Source organism: Balaenoptera acutorostrata, chromosome 21 (genome assembly GCF_949987535.1).
Source record: "Balaenoptera acutorostrata chromosome 21, mBalAcu1.1, whole genome shotgun sequence".
In the NCBI taxonomy this organism is placed as follows: Eukaryota; Metazoa; Chordata; class Mammalia; order Artiodactyla; family Balaenopteridae; genus Balaenoptera; species Balaenoptera acutorostrata.
Genome location: NC_080084.1, coordinates 33313551 through 33337853, shown reverse-complemented (window position 1 = coordinate 33337853; position 24303 = coordinate 33313551). Strand labels below are relative to the sequence as shown.

At 38.5% G+C, this 24303-nt stretch overlaps 1 protein-coding gene across 2 annotated transcripts in view; it reads right to left on the bottom strand.

The window, feature by feature from the left end:
• Window positions 1-24303, bottom strand: part of AGPAT5 (1-acylglycerol-3-phosphate O-acyltransferase 5) — a 63497-nt gene that overhangs the window by 30831 nt on the left and 8363 nt on the right. The window contains exons 2-4 of one of the 2 annotated variants that reach the window (XM_007188965.2): window positions 13836-13905; window positions 8533-8648; window positions 5302-5391 (exon numbers count right to left, since the gene is read on the bottom strand). In XM_007188965.2, the coding sequence (XP_007189027.1) occupies window positions 5302-5391; window positions 8533-8648; window positions 13836-13905 (276 nt within the window). The remainder of the gene's footprint in view (window positions 1-5301; window positions 5392-8532; window positions 8649-13835; window positions 13906-24303) is intronic. The other variant, XM_007188966.2, reaches the window with a different exon arrangement.

The window sequence follows — 24303 nt, the reverse complement described above, 5'->3', positions numbered from 1 at the left end:
ACTCTATATTCAAGATGTGATATACCACTTTAAACACACGTACTTTTGCCTCTAATGGAAAATTAGCAGGCTATTTCACATTAACAGTCTATTCGAAAAGAAAAGAGCTATTTAAGAGTTTAAAATATATTCAAATTGTAACCAACTATGGAACCAATGATTTTCTACTAAAAGCAGCCTTTTCTCCATGCTTTGGAAAAGTTAATTTACTTTTTAAGTGAATCTCAGTTTCTCACTCCCAAATGAAGGCTCAGGGTTGCTGTGAGGATTAAAGGAAATATGTGAAAGTATCAAGCCCTGTGTGGCAGGCTCTTAAAACATACTGTTTCCTTCCCCTCTGGTTTTTAAAAATTCTACTAGGGCTTCCCTGGTGGCGCAGTGGTTGAGAATCTGCCTGCCAATGCAGGGGACACGGGTTCGAGCCCTGGTCTGGGAAGATCCCACATGCCGCGGAGCAACTAGGCCCGTGAGCCACAACTACTGAGCCTGCGCGTCTGGAGCCTGTGCTCCACACCAAGAGAGGCCGCGACAGTGAAAGGCCCACGCATCGCGATGAAGAGTGGCCCCCGCTTGCCACAACTAGAGAAAGCCCTCACATAGAAATGAAGACCCAACACAGCCAAAAAAATAAAATAAATAAATAAATAAGTCAGGAGCTAAAAAAAAAAAAAAAAAAAAACCTTAAAAGCAGCTTACAGAATAAATTATATATGTTAGCAAGAGGAATATAAAAAAAAAAAAATTCTACTAGTTTACTAAAGAGTTCCAAAGCAGGCACATTTATACAGAAATAACATCTCAGAACGTAATAAGTTTTGATTAGCTAGACATCATTTAATTACTTGCTTTCTCTTTAAATAAAAAGCTATTTCATACTGAGATGCACAGAATATAAATAAGATGGTTCTTCTCTGCCTTCTGTCTCCCAAATTAAACCAATCTAGCACAGCATAACTTCTTTACAAAGTTTTCTACATTTATAAGCAGAAACATTCAACCCATTAAAAATTCCATTGTACATTTACAGAGGAAAGAATACAAAAATGTGGAGGATACAAAGTATCTATCTCTTTCCTCAAAGAGTGTATTATTTAATTATGGAATTGCTCTGTGTATGATCAGAAAAGTGATAAAATCACACAGATGCACACGAGTGTGGCAGGCAGAATAATGGCCCCTCCCCCAAATGTCCAGCTCCTAATGCTCAGAACCTGTGAATAGGGCAGGTTATGGCAAAGGGGGATTTAAGACTACTAGCCACTGGACCTCAGGGTAAGGGCTGATAGTAGAACGTCAGCGGGTGGGGGCCCAATGCAATCACGTGATTACAAGAACAGAAAAGAGGGAAGCAGAAGAGTCAGAACCAAAGACATGGCCAGCACGAAAGAGACCAGACCGGCCACTGCTGGCTTTGCAAACAGAAAGAAGTCGTGAGCTAGGAAGGCAGGCAATCTCCAGAAACTGGAAAAGGCAAGAAAATGGATTCTCCCTCAGAATCTCCCTAAGGACCTCAGTGCACTGATACCTTGATTTTAGTCCAGTGAGACCCATTTTGAACTGCCGGCCTCCAGAATGATTTAGATAATAAATTAGTGTTATTTTTTTCTGGCTTTATTGAGGTATGATTGACAAATAAAAATTGTATACATTTAAGGTGTACAACATGACGTCTTACTATACATGTACACTGTGAAATGATTACCACAATCAAATTAATTTATATGTCCATCACCTCACATAGTTACCATATTTTTTTATGGTAGGAACACTTAAAATCTACTCTTTTAGCAAATTTCAAGTACGTAATATGTTATTATTAAGTATAGTCACCATACTGTACATTACATCTCCAGAATTTATTCATCTTGTAACTGAAGGTTTGTACCCTTTGACCAATATCTCCCCATTTCCCCCAACTCCCAGCCCTGGGAACTACCATTCTACCCTCTGGTTCTGTGAGTTCAGCTTTTTTAGATTCCACATGTAAGTGAGACCATGCAGTGTTTGTCTTTCTGTGTCAAGCTTATTTCACTTAGCATAATGCCCTGAGGTTCATCCATGTTGTTGCAAAGGACAGGATTTCCTTCTTTTTTAAGGCTGAAAAAATTCCATTTTGTGTGTGTGTGTGTCTGTGCACACCACATTTTCTTTATCTATTCATCTGTCAATGGACACTTAGGTTGTTTCCATATCTTGGCTGCTGTGAATGAACATGGGAATGCAGATGTCTCCTCAAGATAGTAATTTTATTTTTTTGGATATATACCCAGGAGTGGAATTGCTGGATCATATGGTAGTTCTTTTTTTAATCTTTTGAGGTACCTCCATTCTGTTTTCCATAATGGCTGTACCACTATGGAATTCTTATATTCCCACCAACATCGGCTAACTTTTCTATATCCTTACAAACACTTTCACCTTCTGACTTTTTGATAATAGCCATCCTAACAGGTGTGAGGTGATATCTCACTGTGGTTGTGACTGGCATTTTCCTGATGATATGTGACACTGAGCACCTTTCATGCACCTGTCGGCCATTTGTATGTCTTCTCTGGGAAATGTCTTTTCAAGTCCCTTGCCCATTTTCAATTGAGTTATTTGTTTTTTTGCTAGTGAGTTGCATGAGTTCCTCAAATATTTTGGGAATTAACACCTTATTGGATAGAATATGTGGTTTGCAAGTATTCTCTCCCATTCCGTAGGCTGCTTTTTCATTTTGTTGATTGTTTCCTTTGTTGTGCAGAAACTTTTTAGTTTGATGTAGTCCCATTTGTTTATCTGTTACCTGTGCTTTTGCTGTTATATCCAATATTTGTGTTATTGTAAGCCAGTAAGTTTGTGGTACTTTGTTACAGCAGCAATAGGAAAATACAATAAGCACAATTTTCAAACATGTTATTTAATCCTATCTACCAAACTAAGTAATTATTAACAAATTTACCATACAAGGAAACTAAAGCTTAGAGAAGTTAAGTGATGTACAAAGTAACAAAGTTTGAATGGCAGATCTGAAATTTAAACTCAAATCTGATTTCAAAGCCAATATCTTATGCACTAGGTTGCCTCACATTCGAAAAGGAACTTGAGTTAAATTTGGGAAGAAACAAAGCACAAGATTCCATATTTGTGCTGTACACCTCATGGCTCCAATGCTGACTAAGTGACGTCTATAGATGAAGTAGTTATTTTTATCATAAATGTTTCATTTGCACCACCAACTGATAAGTACCTTGTAAAAATATTGTCTCAGCAATATTTATGGAGAAGATGTAGTTCTTAGTAATTTATATTTCAGACATATTTTTGGAAACAAAATTCTGCAGTCTCTCAAATAATGCTAGTAGTGAATAATAAGAGCTGATTTAATGATTAACCATAGATTTCTGTGAGGAAAATTAAGCCATATGGAAGTTGACTTGATAAATATATTCCACCCTGTCAATTATGTGATTAACTTTCAGAAACAAAAGAGCATAATGAAGAGTCTGAGATTATGTATCTGTTTCATAGCCTTTAATATTAAAAAATGGAGATTCATCCAGATGCTAAGAAACTGGCCTCAGACCTATAGTGACCTGAAGTGACAGCGGCTCACAGCACTGCCTCACGAGCCTGCCATTCAGCACCACTGCATGAACATCAAAACACTAGAAAAACAGAAAAGTTCTCCGGTAGCCCAAGATTAGGTTATCTGAACTGACTTTCCTACTGAAAACAACTTAAAAAGCTGGATATAACATCATCTTAAAAGTATCCAAGAGCTGACAAGATGGTAAGACCAAAATTAAAGCAAACACAGTAAAGCAGAAGTAAGCCCAGAAAAGAACTTTCGTTCTAAGAGATTCAAAAGGTGAGGGGGGGGCTTCCCTGGTGGCGCAGTGGTTGAGAGTCTGCCTGCCAATGCAGGGGACACGGGTTCGAGCCCTGGACCGGGAAGATCCCACATGCCGCGGAGCAACTGGGCCCGTGAGCCACACCTACTGAGCCTGTGCGTCTGGAGCCTGTGCTCCGCAACGGGAGAGGCCGCGACAGTGAGAGGCCTGCGCACCGCGATGAAGAGTGGCCCCCGCTTGCCACAACTAGAGAAAGCCCTCGCACAGAAACGAAGACCAAACACAGCCAAATAAATAAATAAATAAATAAAATTAAAAAAAATACTTTAAAAAAAAAAAAAGGTGAGGGGAATCGAAATGGAAGGCCACAGACCTTCTGCTGGAAACAGTGAGAGCGACCCCGAAGTGGAGAGAGCACCGAAGGCTTCACTCCTGGTGTAAAAGTAAAGCAGGCAATCCAGGCCTCACGTGGACTTGCCACCTTGGTTGCGTCACCTGGGTGGTCCAGTTGGCCTCAAGCTCAGAATTTGGTTTGGGTGGGCCCAGATGAGAGGAGCCTCAAGGGGCCCAGCTGAAACAAATGCCAATGTTCTCTGGGGGAAGGCACTTTCATCTTACGCTTGAGCTGATTTCTGCAAATAATTTTCCAGATACAATCAAGAGCAGACAAAGATCACCAAGCACACAAGGAAAGAAGGCACGGTGAGCAAGAAGAGAAGAAGCGGAAGGTGGAGAGAGAGGGCAACTGGGCGGGGAGGAGGAGGAGAGAGGGAATGAAAAAAGAAAAGAAAAGAACTGGTAACTGCGAGCTAAGTTTCTGAGCACCAGGACAGAAAACCGCGCCATGCGCTGGGGAGTAAAGCTCAGGGGGTCCCTGCAGTCATGTTGCTCTGTCCTCGGAGAGGGCCGGGGAAAAGCCACAGGGCAGCAGTCAGCATGCTTCAAAGAGAATACTGAGATTTCTTCTGGGACGAGCAAGGTTTTATAAATAATATTTACACTCAATGATTCTTCATTTGTAGATACTCATACTTTTTCTGACTTTTCAAATAACTCAACAGATACAAGAAATCCAAATTTATACTGACAGAAAACAGCTGTTCTAAAACTCCATGTGACTCTGAAGAAGCGGCGTTAGAGGAGCTCTGAAGTGGCTGAAGCGTAAGGTTACAAGCGCAGTTCTGTTTTCTATTTATAGACTGAAGACAACAAATGTTCTTGTTACTCCTCTTTAAGGTCAATACTGACAACTACCAGCAAAGGATCAAATTGCCTGCCGCAATCTTTCTGGTGGCCAAAAATAACTGCTTACCTATATTTAGAGGGTTTTTGTTGCCTCAAAAACTCCGAATTATTTATTACACACGGGATACTATATTTTCAAAACAATTCTTAAGCGCTAATTTAATGTTTAAATTAAAAAAATGAGAGTTGATAAGAAAAATAATGAAAATGAGTGCAATCTTACTGGAGTTCCTGCATTGATGTAGCTCTGCAGCTTTTTTCTCATTTCCTTTTCATTGAATTTGGCACTTCTCTTTACATAGATCCCTCCATGCTGCCACATAAAAAAAGAAAAAAAAGGAAAAAAAAGAGGGGAAAAAAGTATTTACCATTAAAATATCCAATGGCCAGTCATCAAAAGGGTTAACTTTATTCCCAAAGAGTGAAGAATAAAATTACATTTTAGGAATTAAATTATATTTAATACATTCATATGTTAGCATCTAGAGAACACTAGCTGAAAATTCTCCTACGCTTTCAATACAATTCAAATAAAACTGTGTGTGACATTTTACTGGAAAATACATGAATATTTAGTTCTGTTGGCAGTTAAAAATGCTTTCTTTCTTAAAAATACATTTTTTAAAATCAAAAATTCAATCAGATGGATCTTAGCTCTCAATTTCTCCACTGACTTATTATGGAATAACTAAAAATTCTCCTTTCAACAGACACTATCTTCTTGAAATTTTAGAAACTAACCCTGCTACATATTTATGTCGTACTGTCATTGACTGAATTCTGTGCTCCCCGCCAGATTCTTATGTTGAAGCCCTAACCCCCAATGTGACTGTATTTGGCGATGGGGCTTTTAGGAAAATAAATGAGGTCATAAGAGTGGGCCCTGATCCAACAGGAATGGCGCCTTATAAGGAGAGATTAGGACACAGACAAGTGCATGCAAAGGAGAGACACAGGGAGAAGGCAGCTGTCTACAAGCCAAAGAAAGAGGCCTCAAGAGAAACCAAGCCCGCTGACACCTTGATCTTGGACTTCCAGCCTCCAGAACTGTGAGCAAATAAATTCCTGTTGTTTAAGCCACACAGTGTGATACTTTATTATGAGAGCCCTAGCAGGCTAATACAGGCACCTTCATAAAAATTAAGGTAGCCTTAATTAAACCTCATAAGGGCACTTCATTGAAACTTTGCATCAGGTCAGCTATTTTTTTGTACTCCTTTATACTAATTTGAACGCATCTGTAAAATTAACCGACTGGATGAATTTGACTTTGTCTTAATCAAGAATATGAGTAAAAGGAAATAAAGAGAAGCAAGGAGGGGATAGGATAAAGAGGAGAGGAAAGGTGGTCTTAGATTCTGGTCATGGTTCCTTCCACATATGAACTGGCTTGCCTGAGTACAGAGAAGAAACTCAAAGTGCTCTACAGAATTCATTCTTCACTAACTCTTTAGAATTAAAGCCAAAGAATGCACATATTGCAGTGTGAAACTTCCCCAAGCTTTCAATGACGTGATGTCTATTCTTCACATACTATTTCCTCCCAGTCATTTAATTTGCTTATTAAAGTCTATTTTTTTTTAAGAGAACTAGGAGCATCTTTTGTTCTTTTTTTTAATATATAAATTTATTTATTTATTTTTGGCTGTGTTGGGTCTTCATTGCTGCACGCGGGCTTTCTCTAGTTGCGGTGAGCGGGGGCTACTCTTCGTTGCGGTGTGCGGGCTTCTCACTGCGGTGGCTTCTCTTGTTGCGGAGCACGGGCTCTAGGCGCACAGGCTTCAGTAGTTGTGGCACGCGGGCTCAGTAGTTGTGTCACATGGGCTTAGTTGCTCCGTGGCATGTGGGATCTTCCCAGACCAGAGATCGAACCCATGTCCCCTACACTGGCAGGCGGATTCCCAACCACTGCACCACCAGGGAAGTCCCTTAAAGTCTATTTTAATTACAAAACATCCGAGTTCTTTCCCAGGTATATGGAAGCTACAGAAGTGAAGACCAGGTATCTTTCCTTAGGAACTCCCTGATTAGTGAGGAAGCAAAATATGTATACGTGGGTGATATAAAGAGAATTGATGTGTTATAATAAAGATAGCCAGAAACGAAAGCAGAGTGGAGGAAAGAGAGTACTGAGTGGAGGTCAATCACAGCTGTCATACATACCTCTAGTTATACTCACAGGGCTTAAATGAGCAAAAGCTCACTACTGCCCTTTTTATTTATTTATTTTTTAATTTAACCCAACAGTAAGGTTCCCAAAACACCTGCTTTTGGTTGGGATGAGGGAGCAAAGAGATCTCTGTTCTGAATTCTACAGTTAATCTACACCTTATAATGTTCACAAGCTGGCAGTTTGGAAATATTTAGTTTTCTGAATGTCTATATGTTAATATGCATTTTTCTACACATATAAAATACTTAATATTTTATAAATACAATAATTATAAGAAATATAAAACTGGAGAGTCTGTTTCCTCGTATTTTGCTTGTAAATAACTATTTTTGAATAGCATTATTTCTGTTTCATACAAACTGTAAAAAACAAATCCTTTTAAAAGAAAATTTTACTTCGTGGCATAAAGTCCACTACTTATTAATCTATTCCCGTTTATACATGCACCCAGTAGTTTAAAATACTTTTCGTCAAAATATATATGAATTTTATTTTCCTTTAAAAGACTCAGGAAAAGAGGAAAGGAGACGGGCAGTAAGTACACTAACCTCCAACAACACAGGGACACTGATCATGGGACTTGGGGCAGCACGGATCGGCGGCACCACTGTCTTGTGTCCAGTGGATGACCTTCAGATTTATATATTTTCAGAGCTCACCGTAACTTTAGCTTTTCTTCTTTAATCGATTATTAAAGTCTTATTAACAAGTCTGTCTTCCATACAAATTTCATTCTTAATATTTAGAAAATTACATATCAAATAATTTATTCAGAAAAGGCATAGAAAAATGCTAGTAATCCCCTTCTGAATATCAAAGAGCCTGTTATATAGTTCCATGACCTGATGGTTATTATGTAATTTTAAAGGATTTGCATGAAATAACATATATTGAATATTTATTATGTACCTGACACTCATGCTACGCATTTTACATATATAGCTCACTATTTTTTTATATCCTACAGATAATTACTTTTTAGTTTCTTAAGGTAAGTGTCCATCAAGTTTTAGGTCTTTAAAGTTTTCTATTTGTTTGGTTTTTGTACATTTGCATTTTTTTCTATTTAATCTAACAATCTGGGTAATCAGATATATATATATATAAATACACACCATTAAAAATGTCAGACAAAATCATGTTAATTTAGAATAAACTATTAAACCTATAAAAATAAACCGAAAAACCTCATGCATTCATATTAAATGTATGTTAAATTTTAAAATCTAAAATTTTCATAAGCTACATATATATATAAAGAAAGAAGCATGGGAAAGTTACCTGATAAAAATAACACCCATACAATGGAAGCCATTTGAGCCCATCTTTCAGCACATAGCGCACGTGTCCGAGAGCATTCTGCCTGATGGCCAAAATATCAGCAACAATCCAGTCAACTGCAAAGACAGAATCAATTAGTGCATAAGTGACCCTGGGTGAACTCCAGCATCCCCTCCACAGAAACACAAAATGCCTCTTCACAAGACTCTATGAGGATATGCTTTGAAAATATTAGGGTTAGAATTTTTAAATTACTTTAAAACAACCACAGACATTTGCAAAATATAAATTCTGTAGAGTTTTTTAGATTTGTTTTTGTTGGTTTTTGTTTCTTTGTTTTTACAGTCTTGAAAAGCTTCTCGTCTCAGGGATAAAATGCAAAAGTCACAAACCATCAGAGTAATCCAAAAGCAGCATGAACAAAATAAAATAGGCTTCTCTCATTCTTGACGTCTAGAAAACATGAAATTACAAGCAAAAAAATGGCTAAATGAAACTGTCATGTGCAAGTATATACCAATATGTTCAACAAGACGCGAGGACATTTTATCTTGACCAATGACTTTCAGGACACAATAACAGGTTATAATGGAATTCAAAACAAAGACCTCTCAAAGCTTACAACTACGCTGGGCACATATGTGTTCTTTACATAATCAAAGGACACGTAGCCAGGCTGCTAATAACTCTAATTCCATAGATATGTTGTGACTAAAAGTTCAAAAAAACAAAATAAGAAGGCACGAGTGAGGTGCCAACAAAAAACTCAAAAAACCTATAGGAAGAAATAGGTTGTTAATTGACCTTTCAAGCAGAGCAAATTCCGAACAGAAGTAGCCCTTCCTTGGGACTAGCCTTCCTGCCAAAGCAAAGAACCGGAGACCAGCAAACGGTACAGAAGATGGCAAACAGAAGAGATGATTTAAAGAGATCAAGAGGAAATAAAATGAAGTTAAGGCAGCAAATGGTAACGGGTCTGGAGGACCAGAGAGATCTGGATTTCAAAATAAATGGCTGCAAACTACCCTATTTCTTCATAAGAATGAAAATGATAAAAATGAAATGTGAGGGAGACTTTTCTAGTATCTACAGATGAATTGGAAGATGGGATACTTGAAAAAAAATTAATAAGAATCCGTGAAAGGATTCAGTCATAGGATCACAAGTGTATTCAGGGCCAGGGAAATGAAAACAAAAGGAGCAAATTCGAGAGGAAATTTTTTTTTTTTTTAAATAAAAACCCTGTAGGAAATAAAAACCAAGAAAATAACGGAGTTACAATAAAATTTCAACCAAAAGGGACAGTTTTCCACAGGATTACAGGAAGATTAACTCTTAGCTGTGTGAAATTCTTTAGACAATGCACCATACTGGGCAGAATATCCTAAAGAAGTATATTAGCCAATTTAAACGTTAAAAATTATCCTTTTGGAAAAATGTTTTGTCAATAATTATAAATCTTTCTCTTTAATCTTTTTTATCTTTCATAATTAACTCTTTCTTGATGATTTAAGAGGTACAATGATTACATCTATAATTCCTATTATGGCTCCTTTAAATAGAGTGATGCAAAGATTTTCCCCTGTAGTAAATGATCCCCAGCAGTGGTATCTATCAGTTGGCAACGCCTACTCTATGGAACTATCAACTATCACTTTTCTCTAAAGTATGTACCTCCCTATAGAAGCCCTCTCCCTATCCCCTTCCCTGTAATTCAGATCAATTAAACAGTCACTGATAAACACATTTCTTTCTAACCACGTCTTAGAAACTAAATAATCAAGCTAGTGTTATAACTATACCTAATGTAAAAGTAAACAGACTCAGAATAAATTCTGAGAACTTAGCGTACGGTTTCCAGGCTACAGTATATTCTGGAACATATTTGGGATACAAGGCTAAAAACAAGATTTGGTATCTTTTCCTGGAACCATCATTTTTTAAAATGTGGAAGAATTTGAAAATGCAGTTTTATATTAAAACACACAAGGTTATATGGTGGCCTAGGATACATCTTCCAATAACTTTTAAGAGAAAGTGTAAAATTTACAAAGTATGTCATGTTGTAACGAACTGTCCTGGCTATACCCTTAGACTTCTGAAATATTTAGAGGAAAAGTTTTAAGAACTAATTTAGCAGTCAAAAGACAGAAGCTTTGTGTCATCAATTTTTGCTACTCAATTATCTTTTTTACTTTTTTAAATTCTCAACTAGGTTTCAGATAGGAGACACCAGACTACAGCTGAGTTACTGACGGCTAAGATGCTAATGTATTACCTTTACAATAACTATTCACATTTTGTGTTCTGGCATGAGATCAAGAAATGCAGCTGTGTAAGAATTCTTCCATGGTGATCCGGCCCAAGCCGTTGTTCCCATTAACTGGGAAGAGAGGAGGGGAGGGCAGTGAGGAGAGGCAGCAAGAGAAGATGACAGCTTTTTCATCGTTGTTATCAGGTAACAACAGCTCCCAACTCCGAAGGGCATAGCGCGGCCTGAAGGAGACCCTGCACGTGAGCCCTCGCCTGACACGGATCCGGCGCGCCCTCGGGATGAGCTGTCATCATCATCAGCCCTACTGTTCGCTGCCCGTATGAGCCGGGCTCTCTGGGAGATGATGAGCTAGCCTATGGAAATTGCCTAAAAGCCTTGACCAGTAGACATGACTCACACCTGACCAATAAGGCTCAGAGAGGCTAAGTCATTTGCCCACAGTCACACAGCCTATTGCAGAATAGCCTACGAACCGGGGTCTGACTCCACAGCCCAGGCCTCACCATACATGTTGTTAGTCAAGACAAATGTCACCTAAACCAAGAAAAGGGAACACTTCATGAGATTAAAAAGGTACAGAGTGTCCAAAGCAGAGAGTTAAAGAAGGCCGAGAGGAAGGAATAGTGGTCACTGCAGCCTTGCTGACTCTGGAGAGAAATAAGTTAACAGAGACTAAGAATGCAGAGACAGCAAGGGCACGTCAAGTGAAAACAGGGGACCAGAGGGACGAATTAAAATGCCAATTCTTTGGCATGCCAGGCCAAGAGAAGACTCTTGTACTCTGGCAGGCCTTGTAGAGGGTGAGCAAGGAAGCCTAAGCTGAACAGCAGTCCTTGACATGTTCTTTCTGCTACTGACATTTTCAGATTACTCGGTTGTGGTTTTTAATACCTCAAAAGGATTTTAAAAGGGGTACCTAGACATAACAGGCCAACGAGCCATGTCCCTGGATAAGCTTTAGGGGCCTCTGGAACTTCAAACTCTAGGCAAAGTTTTATGTGCCCATTTTTCTGGGAAAAGGCTACGTATCTTCTATCACATTCTAACTGAAGCCTATAATTCTAAAGTAATTTAAAATCACTAGTTATGTTCCTAAATTATGGATTTTTTAAAGCATTCAAAAAGTAACCTTCTCAACTCCGAACGACGGACTGGTATGGGGCCGGTACTAAAAGTCCAGGCACTCAGAGGTCAGGTGAGAGGACGGGAATGCAGACTGGTTCTCTGTGATGAGACATGTAACGTTTGCACGGCAGCCATGGGCTGCCTAAGGAGCTCACGCTTCCCATTTTACCCTTCCAGGTCCAAGCACAGAAGAATTGTGAAAAATCTGTGTCCTTCCAAATGTTTTCCCAGAAGTCCTCAGTCTGCAGTAATGGATATAAAGGCCAACACATAGTAAGCAGACAAATGACAGCAGTGGCTATAATTTTTGTATTATTATTTTTATTACTACTACTCCCACCTCCAGGAATGTTCAGGGAGTACTTATTCCACAGGTTTGTGCTAGTACCAAAGCTCTGTTAGCAGAACACTATTTCCATTGAAACCTGGAAAAGGAAAGTTGGCATGGAACCTGAACAAGGAATTTTAAGAGAGAATTCTTTAAACAGAAAGAAAACTCTAAATGCAATTAACCAGGGGCTCAATATAAAGGAAATTGGGCTATCATGAGCCACTCCCTGCCCTAGACCCACAAATCCTTTTTATTTGGATATTGGAACCCTGGTAGACATATGCCATCAGCAGCAGAACAGGGAGAGCAAGACTGTGTTAGTAGTAAAAAGCCCGATGTGACTGGAGAAACAGTCAAAATAAAGGAGGAAGTCAGGCTGCTTTATAGGCCAGAGTTAGAAGTAGACCCTGACCACAGGGCTGGTTGCTTTGCTAAAGTCAAAGGTAATTAAATCAAATAGTCTTAGCAGTCATGGTAATAAAGTCAGGGAAATACAGATACATCAAATTCCCATTCCCCCTTCAGAGCATCAGCTCCTGACCTAGAAAACTGAGTGTAATCAGTAGCAAGATAAGTTGAGAAAGATGCACCTCAACTTCTTTACCTTTCTTTACCTTCCAGAAGGTATACGTAGTAATAAAAGTAACCCTGAAGAAACACAGCTGACAGGAGGAAGATAAAGGACAGCCACAGGCATTACTGATTTCCCAATCAGGTGCTACCATTCATCAGCTTGTTTTTAGCTTTGAACTTCTGGGTACTACATTTTTTAAAGTAATAAATAGAATTTAGGAAGTGTGCATCAAAAGCAGTTACAGCTTTGAAAAAATATGAAGTGGGATGTTTCTTGGACTGAATTATTTGGAGAACTAAAAAGTACCTTAACCCCTGTTAATTTCTTAGTTTGGTTACTGTACAAGATGCCGTCATTGGGACAAACTTGGTGAAGGGGTCAATGGACTCTACATACTATTTTTGTAAATCCTTGTGAATCTACAATTATTTCAATATAAAAATTTTTTTTTAAGTACCTTGAGATAATTTAAAGTATATACTGCGCTATATTGGAGACCAGAGTCCTCTGTGATTCCTCTGATAGAAGAGCAAGCTATAATTAAACCCAAACGTTTGAAGATGCAAAAGGAACTGCAGACATTAGAAATTAATACTGTGTTTAAGGAAATGAGTACTCACAAATCAGTACAACCTTTCTGCAGCTTAACAATCAAAAATATAAAATGTTTACACAGTATGATCCACAAATTCCACTTCCAAAAACAAAACTTAAAAAGGAAGAATACATAGACTATTTAGAGATATTCAAAGAAAGAGAAAAAAAGGAAAGAAAATAGCTTATATATACCCAGCAGAGGGAAAAGGAAAATTCATAGCCTTCACATTCCTGATTTTCCAAAAAACTAAAATCACAAAAATACGAGGTCACATATAATATCTGCATTGAAAATTCATGTTTTACCAACAACAACAAATCCATTTAAAAATATCACATTACTTTGAATTACTTCCCTACTGTGCGTAGAGAAACCTGTTTCATGCAAATGAAATACAAACCTGTGCTTTGATGATTTGCTAAATATATTATATTTTCTTTGTTTTTTGGCAAATCTCCATATAGCAATATCTAAAAGATAAAATAAAGAGAAACATTACTTTGCTATTTTAAAACATGTACTACTGTAACATACAAAATATGACAACGTCAAAAAATTGACAAATACACGATGTCATGAACAGTCCCATCCATGATTAACAACTATTAGACTTCTCTTAGGAGCCTCAGAGACCATGAACAGCACACGCCTATAAAGCAGCTGAGCGCAGGGCAGGTTAATGGTCATAAAGTAAAGCAATGATCAGTATCCTCCTGAGTTTTTACTGACTGCTCACAACATCTGAAACACAGTTCATAAGGTACAGCGTCCTTCAAAGAGCCTACAGTGTAGTGGAAGAGACAGGCGTGCACACAGTAACTGTGATGAGACATAATGCAAATATTATGAAAATCCAGTCTATTTTAAAGAACTGTCAACTGCAGGCAGTAGTAGCATTCATTAGGTGCGATTTCAGCAGAGAAGGTGAAGGAAGGAATGTTCATGAAGAGAGGAACAAAGGAATGGAAGCGGCAGCGTCTGAGGCCAGTAAGGGTGCACCTGGCAGGGTGCCGGCAAACCCAGGCTGCACCCAGAGTCGGTGAGCCGGTGCAGGCGGACCGGAGGGAGATCTGAACCAGAATATGTACAAAGTCTTCTGAATACCAAGCTAAAGATGCGCACTTTATTCTGTAAGTAATGGGGAAACTTGGTCCCATGATCAGGACTCTTTACATCTCTATACAGAGCACAGGGAGCTCAGGATCAGTGACTTCTAGGAAGGGGAAGCTGCACGACAGGGTGGGGTACACCGTAGGCTTCAACTCCTGCTGTCATGTTTCCTTTCTTTAGCTGGGTGGTGGGTACACAGGTGCTCCTTATATGAGTCTTTCTGTAGTTCTCTATGTCTCAAATATTTCATAATAAATTATTTAAAGAAATTGGAAGTATATTTTTAAAGACTTCAAAGGAAATGACTCCTAACAGTGGTATTTTTTTATTCAGGGCGTTTTTGTTTCTGTATCTTGTCGTCACAGATTATTCAAGATTATGAATTGGCTACAGATCTATATTTTTAGATAGCCACAGAGATTATCTTCTGATCACGCCACTACTCATTTATATCTTAACAACAGAACAAAGAAAAAGACATTAAGCTAACCCCTCTGTAGATAAATGGAGCTAGATGACAAAGTTCTGGAGACCAGGGACTCAGACTGAGATTTCTTATCTCTTCTCAGAAAACTATACAGCGCTACGCAGGTAACATGAGTTTAAATTTCTGCTCAATAGTTTTTTATTAAGAAACCTTATCAGTGCCAAAACAAAAGAGCGAAATCAATAACTTGATCTATGCAGGGTTAAAAAGTGGAGTCCTGGTTTGTGAGCAATCCCCCTTCCTACCAACGAGCCAGAATTGCTTTGAGACCATTGGGTGGGACGCACTGGGTTTAAAGTACTGCAGCTACACGACAGAGTACTTCTGGCTTGACTTCCGTGGATGAGACATTCACAATGAAAGGCTGTGGTTTAACTGATTCAATCTGAATACCACTCTTTGGAGACCTGCCTGTCCCCAGGCTGAAGACAGTACTTGAACCACTAGGAGACTCTCCTTCCCTTTTCTTGCTCTGAGCTTCATTTAGAGACCACAGCCTTTGAAGGTAGATGACATACAAGCTATTAGAAGGCATTTTTTTTAGTTTCATTGTGGTAATCATTTCATAATGCATACATATATCAAAACATCCCATTGAACACCTTAAATATGTATAATTTTATAATTTTGAAAAATAAACTAAAAATTTAAATAATGGGTGAGCTCCCAGGCCGATCCCCTGCCCTCCAAAGCCCCTCCAGGCTGCGTGGGTCCTTGGGGGCATAGGAGGGAGGCTGGGCAGATCAGGAGAGGCAGGCGGAAGGGGCCCTCCCAGACCGGAGGAGCAGCAGAGGAGAGGAGGGCGTTTGCCCTGCCCACTGGAGCCCAGGAAGCCTGCTGGGCTCCCAGGTGAGGTCCCCTGCCCTCTGAGACCAGGGGTGGGGGGCACACCCGGGCCCCTTTGTTCCTTGAGCTTAAGCCCCACTGCCCACAGCCCCCAGGGGCCTTTTCCAGCCCTGTGGGTCCTGAGCATTGACCCTGCCCACCACCCAAACCTTGCCCCTGCTTAGGCCCCGCCCTCCACAGCCAAGGCCTCCCCCCGCCCCCTTTTTTTCTTTTCCCTCCTCCTCTTTTTTACTATTGTGGTACTAATGTACCTTCCGGTTATTGATTCATCTATATTTTTATTTTTATATTCTTCCTAACATATCTGTTAGTTTCCTAGTCTAATTTTATTTTTTACTTTACTATTTTTTTTTTGTTTTTTGCTGCCTCAGATGCCTTGCAGGATCTTGGTTCACGAGCCCCTTGTCGGGCCGAAGCTCCTGCAGTGGGAGCTCCGAGTCTGAACCACTGGACTAACAGAGAACCCCAGACCCCAGGGAATATTCATAAGAGTGAGGTCTCACGGAGGTCCTCATCTCAGCACCAAGACCCAGCCCTACCCAACAGCCTACAAACCCCAGTGTTGGAAACCTCAGGCCAAACAACCAGTAAGACAGGAACACAGCCCCACTCCTTAAAAAAAAAAAAAATGAGATGGCAAAAAAATATGTCACAGATGAAGGAGCAAGGTAAAAACCTACAAGACCAAATAAATGAAGAGGAAATAGGCAATCTACCTGAAAAAGAATTGTAATGATAGTAAAGATGAGTAAAGATAGTAAAGATGATCCAGAATCTCCGAAACAGAATGGAGGCATGGATTGAGAAAATACAAGAAATGTTTAACAAAGATCTAGAAAAATGAAAGAACAAACAAACAGATATGAAGAACACAATAACTGAAATGAAAAATACACTAGAAAGAATCAATAACAGAATAACTGAAACAGAAGACGAATAAGTGAGCTGGAAGACAAAATGATGGAAATAACTGCCGAGGAGCAGAATAAAGAAAAAAGAATGAAAAGAATTGAAGACTATCTCAGAGACCTCTGGGACAACACTAAATGTGCCAACATTCGAATTATAGGGGTCCCAGAAGAAGAAGAGAAAAAGAAGGATCTGAGAAAATATGTGAAGACATTATAGTTGAAAACGTCCCTAACGTGGGAAAGGAAATAGTCACCCAAGTCCAGGAAGCACAGAGAGTCCCACACAGGATAAACCCTAGGAAAAACACACCAAGACACATATTAATCAAAATAACAAAAATTAAATTCAAAGAAAAAATATTAAAAGCAGCAAGGGAAAGACAAAAAGTAACATACAAAGGAATCCCCATAAGGTTATCAGCTGATTTTTCAGTGGAAACTCTGCAGGCCAGAAGGGAGTGGCAGGATATACTTAAAGTGATGAAAGAGAAAAACCTACAACCAAGATTACTCTACCCAGCAAGGATCTCATTCAGATTCGATGGAGGAGTCAAAAGCTTTTCAGACAAGCAAAAGCTAAGAGAATTCAGCACCACCAAACCAGCTTTACAAGAAATGCTAAAGAAACTTCTCTAAGTGGAAACACAAGAGAAGAAAAAGACTCACAAAAACAAACCCAAAACAACTAAGAAAATGGTAACAAGAACACACATATTGATAATAACCTTGAATGTAAATGGACTAAATGCCCCAACCAAAAGACACAGACTGGCTGAATGGTTACAAAAACCAGACCTATCTATATGCTGTGTACAAGAGACCCACTTCAGACCTAGGGACACATACAGACTGAAAGTGAGGGGATGGAAAAAGATATTCCATGCAAATGGATATCAAAAGAAAACTGGAACAGCAATAGTCGTATCAGATAAAACAGACTTTAAAATAAAGACTGTTACAAGAGATAAGGAGGGACACTATATAATGATCAAAGGATCAACCCAAGAAGAAGATATAACAATTATAAATGTTTATGCACCCAACATAGGAGCACCTCAATACATAAGGCAAATGCTAACAACCATGAAAGAAGAAATCGATAGTAACACAATAATAGTAGGGGACTTTAACACTCCACTTACACCAATGGACAGATCATCCAAACAGAAAATAAATAAAGAAACACAAGCTTTAAATGACACAATAGACCAGATAGATCTAATTGATATTTATAGAACATTCCACTCAAAAGTTGCAGAATACACTTTCTTCTCAAGTGCATATGGAACATTCTCCAAGATAGATCACATCCTGGGTCACAAATCAAGCCTTGGAAAATTTAAGAAAATTGAAATCATATCAAGCATCTTTTCTGACCACAATGCTATGAGACTGGAAATCAATTATAGGAAAAAAACTGTAAAAAACAAAAATACATGGAGGCTAAACAGTGCACTACTAAATAACCAAGAGATCACTGAAGAAATCAAAGAAGAAATTAAAAAATACATAGAAACAAATGACAACGAAACCACGACAACCCAAAACCGATGGGACACAGCAAAAGCAGTTCTAAGAGGGAAGTTTATAGCAATACAATCTCACCTCAAGAAACAAGAAAAGTCTCAAAGAAACAATCTAACCCTACACTTAAAACAACTAGAAAAAGAAGAACAAAGAAAACCCAAAGTCAGTAGAAGGAAAGAAATCATAAAGATCAGAGCAGAAATAAATGAAATAGAAATGAAGAAAACAATAGCAAAGATCAATAAAACTAAAAGCTGGTTCTTTGAGAAGATAAAGCCAGACTCATCAAGAAAAAAAGGTAGAGGACGCAAATCAATCAAATTAGAAATGAAAACAGAGAAATCACACCTGACACTGCAGAAATACAAAGGATTATAAGAGACTACTACAAACAACTATATGCCAATAAAACGGACAACCACGAAGAAATGGACAAATTCTTGGAAAGGTACAACTTTCCAAGACTGAACCAGGAAGAATTAGAAAATGTAAACAGACCTATCACAAGTAATGAAATTGAAACCGTAATTAAAAATCTTCCAACAAACAGAAGTCCAGGACCAGATGGCTTCACAGGTAAATTCTATCAAACATTTAGAGAAGAGCTAACACCCATCCTTCTCAAACTCTTCCAAAAAATTGCAAAGGGAGAAACACTCCCAAATTCATTTTATGAAGCCACCATCACCCTGCTACCAAAACCAGAAAAAGATATCACAAAAAAAGAAAATTATAGACCAATATCACTGATGAACATAGATGCAAAAATCCTGAACAAAATACTAGCAAACAGAATCCAACAGCACACTGTAAGGCTCATACACCATGATCAAGTGGGATTTATCCCAGGGATGCAAGGATTCTTCAATATACGCAAATCAATCAATGTGATACACCACACTAACAAATTAAGGAATAAAAACCACACGATCATCTCAATACATGCAGAAAAAACTTCTGACAAAATTCAACACCCATTTATGAAACAAACTCTCCAGAAAATGGGCATAGAAGGAACCTACCTCAACATAATAAAGGCCATGTATGACAAACCCACAGCAAGTATCATACTCAATGGTGAAAAACTGAAAGCATTTCCACTAAGATCAGGAACAAGACAAGGATGTCCACTCTCACCACTCTTATTCAACATAGTTTTGGAAGTCCTAGCCACAGCAATCAGAGGAGAAAAAGAAATAAAAGGAATACAAACTGGAAAAGAAGTAAAACTGTACTGTTTGCCTATGACATGATACTATACATAGAAAATCCTAAAGATGCCACCAGAAAACTACTAGAACTAATCAATGAATTTGGTAAGGTTGCAGGATACAAAATTAATGCACAGAAATCTCTAGCATTCCTATACACCAACAATGAAAAATCAGAAGGAGAAATTAAGGAAACACTCCCATTTACCACTGTAACAAAAAGAATAAAATACCTAGGAATAAACCTGCCTAAGGAGGCGAAAGACTTGTACTCAGAAAACTATAAAACACTGAAGAAAGAAATCAAAGATGACATAAACAGATGGAAAAATTTATCATGCTCTTGGATTGGAAGAATCAATATTGTGAAAATGACTATACTACCCAAAGCAATCTACAGGTTCAATGCAATCCCTATCAAACTACCAATGGCATTCTATACAGAATTAGAACAAAAAATTTCACAATTCGTATGGAAACACAAAAGACCCCAAATAGCCAAAGCAATTTTGAGAAAGAAAAAGGGAGGTGGAGGAATCAGGCTCCCCAACTTCAAACTATACCAGAAAGCTACAGCAATCAAGACAGTACAGTACTAGCACAAAAACAGAAATATAGATCAGTGGTACAGGATAGAATGGCCAGAGATAAACCCACATGCATATGGGCACCTAATTTACGACAAAGGAGGCAAGAATACACAGTGGAGAAAAGACAGCCTCTTCAATAAGTGGTGCTGGGAAAACTGGACAGCTACATGTAAAAGAATGAAATTAGAACACTACCTAACACCATACACAAACATAAACCCTAAATGGATTAAAGACTTAAATGTAAGACCAGACACTACAAAACCTTTAGAGGAAAACACTCTGTGACATAAACCACAGCAAGATCTTCTTTGAACCACCTCCTAGAGTAGGAAATAAAAACAGAAATAAACAAATGGGACTTAATTAAACTTAAAAGCTCTTGCACAGCAAAGGAAACCATAACCAAGACAAAAAGACAACCTTCAGAATGGGAGAAAACATTTGCAAATGAAACAACAAAGGATTGATCTCCAAAATATACAAACAGCTCATGGAGCTCAATATCAAAAAAAACAAACAACACAGTTAAAAAATGGGCAGAAGACCTAAATAGACATTTCACCAAGGAAGACATACAGATGGCCAAGAGGCATGTGAAAAGATGCTCAACATCACTAATTATCAGAGAAATGCAAATCAAAACTACAATGAGGTACCACCTCACGCCAGTCAGAATGGCCACTGTCAAAAAATCTAGAAACAATAAATGCTGGAAAGGGTGTGGTGAAAAGGGAACCCTCTTGCACTGTTGGTGGGAATGTAAATTGATACAGCCACTATAGAGAACAGTATGGAGGTTCCTTAAAAAACTAAAAATACAACTACCATATGACCCAGCAATCCCACTACTGAGCATATACCCTGAGAAAACCATAATTCAAAAAGAGTCATGTACCACAATGTTCATTGCAGCTCTATTTACAATAGCCAGGGCATGGAAGCAACCTAAGTGTCCATCGACAGATGAATGGATAAAGAAGATGTGGCACATATATACAACGGAATATTACTCAGCCATAAAAAGAAACGAAATTGAGTTATTTGTAGCGAGGTGGATGGACCTAGAGTCTGTCATGCAGGGTGAAGCAAGTCAGAAAGAGAAAAACAAATACCGTATGCTAACACATATATATGGAATCTAAAAAAAGATGGTATTGATGAACCTAGTTGCAGGGCAGGGATAAAGAGGTAGACATAGAAAATGGACTTGAGGACATGGGGTGGGAGGGCAAAGCTGGGGCGAAGCGAGAGTAGCATCGACATATACACACTACCGAATGTAAAATAGTTGGTGGTGGGAAGCAGCAGCATAGCACAGGGAAGTCGGCTTGGTGCTTTGCGATGACCTAGAGGGGTGGGAAAGGGAGGGTGGGAGGGAGGCTCAAGAGGGAGGGGATATGGGGACGTGTGTATGCATATGGCTGATTCGCTTTGTTGTGCAACAGAAACTAACACAGTACTGTGAAGCAATTATATTCCAATAAAGATCTATTTTTAAAAAATTTAAATAATGGGCATGTTTCACAGGATTTACAGCGTCAATCATACAGAAAACATAGCGCTGAAAACTTTATCTCCTATAAAACCCAATATATCCCACTTTAAAATAAAACAAGCATGGTGAGGGTGAAAAGGAAACCACAAAAATAAGCACAGTCATCTAATGTCATGACAAACAATTCCCAACAATGAATATAATCAGTACACGCATTGCCACCAGAACAACGTTTGGCCACTGTCTAGTCCAGCTCTCTGATTTCACCCTTTAGCAGGCTCAGGCACAGAACAACCAAGTTGCCTTGTTCAGTGACCCATGATCAGTTAACAGCACCACCAGTTTAAGATGCCAGACCCCCACTACTTGGGCTTAGTCCATATACTATATACCACGCCGGCCTTAAAATGCCACAGTTTTCCACTTTGTTTATAGACACAAACATGAACTGAAAAGCTTTGCAGGAGAGCCATCTCTGCAATCCCTGTAAGACTCACTAATTTTCCCCATCCCTAAATGGCTTCCAAACAATCGACATTTTCTATATTTAGCTTATCTCAGTAACAAAGTTAAACATGCCCAGTGTTTAAGAATAGATCTTCAGTGGTTATCTAGAGAAAGTAAGATAAGTAATGAATTCTGGTGGGCAAAACAGATGGGGGAAATGTGAAAGGAACAAAATCTTAATTCCTAGCCATTGAAGGGAAAACAATAAATACATAGTTCATACTTTTAAAGTTTATTTTTCAGTATGCATCTCACTGAAATAAAAGCTATTTCCAATTAAGATGCAAAAGAAGATGGTAAGCCTCTGACATAACATAATTTAGGATCTCAAAGTAGATATTTGGATTGATTGCCTCTTAAGTTGTTTTCTTTTTAATTTTTCATTATCACTTATTTGGATTTCAACAGAAATTAAAAGTTACAAAGAATAGCCCTTCATATTTAAAAATTTAAAAGCTCTAAAAGCAAAGTAAGTGAAATGATGAACTGCAAATCTTATTGCAATAGACGCAAATTATTAAGTACTTCAAATAAATGTTGATTATCCAAAGAAAGGAATGCATGATTACAATGTTTATGTACCACATATATGCAGTTTTTAAGGCCCTTCACTTAATTTATTTCCCAGGCTTCAAAGAAAAAGCATTTCACTCCAACTTAAAATTATCAAATTTCTTCTGTTCATTGAAGTGAAAAGGTTATTTGCTTTTAAATTTACTAACATGGAGGGCAAGTAAAAGTTTTCATTTAAGAGTACAGATTCTCAAAATAATAAGACTACTATCTTACTAACAAGTATAGAATTAATAAGATAACTGTAGTGTTTTCCAAATTTAAAAATTTAATAACAACTTATAAAATACCCCTACAAATAAATTATTAAATGACTCTATGATTACCTAAAAGCCACCTGCGCCCTCTCATTGTAGTCGTCTTAGATCAGCTTTTCCGCTTATTTACCTCCTCACAAAGCCCTCCTGCCTTCTAACCCAGACCCCAGAATTAATCTCTCCCCCTTCTGCATTACAACGAACCCGGTCACGCTGTGCATTCCTAGTTCCAACTCACATCACATCCCCCTCAAGGCCCACAGGCTCCTCCGGGGCAAGGACTTCATCCTTGTTCTACCCAGAGCCCAGCACTCAGATGCTTTTCAACAGATGTTCACTGCATCAATAAGCTGCACGTTTATTTTTCACAAGTGGATAAAGCTATACCTCATTTTCAACAGTAAAGAGGTGGGGAGTAAACAAATACTTTAAATGCACCAGTGACTTTTTAAAGGCATCATTCTGTGAATCTTCTGGTACATGTATTTCAAATTACAATCACTTTTCGGCAGGTAATTTGTTCCTTCGAACAAGGCATGTGAAAAACATGGCTTTTTGGTTCTTCCTCATTCTCTAAGTAATTTTAAGTCATCATAATTGTTCAAGTTGGGGTTCCTCCATTTTTAAAACACTCATGTAAAGTCCCTCTAGAGAAAAATAACAATGTTCTCTCTTTCATTTTATTAATTCAGTAAAAATGCTCTTTGAATGATTATCTTCATTGCGACTGACACACTAGTTACAATTCGGCTTTAGTCAAACAAGCTTGTTTATCTTGCACAAAGCGCCTTTCAGAAGACTTGGATTTAGATGTAGACACTGTCCTCTCACCTGGATCTCATCTTCACCTTGTTTTTAATTTGCTCCCATGATTTGATAAACGACTTGAAGACTCCCTCTTTTGTATCCTGAAAAGAGGTGGTAAACTAATCACATGTCTAATACAGTGGACTATCTAACCAACACCGCCATGGGGACATAAAGTACAGCATTCTTCCTCTTCAAGAAAAAAAAAAGAAAATCTTCATTTATCTCAATAAAATTCATTTCCTTTCCACATGCACATTGAAACGTCATTTTTTAAAAAAACTTCTCTCACTGTCCTTAGATACAGATGATGCTGCAGAAGGGGATCAGAACATGCTGCCCCAAAACATGCCACTTTGACACGAGGATTATTTTGAGCTGAGGGCAGCTGAGAAGCAGCACACGCAGCTCTCTGCCCTCCCCTTTTCCGCCTAAAGGAGGCCTAAACTTCCCTTTGTAAAGGTGACATTAAAAACACTCGTAAAGCTGTTCCTTCCTAGAGGACCAGGAAGATCAGAGACAGCACCGAGATGAGTCAGCAAAC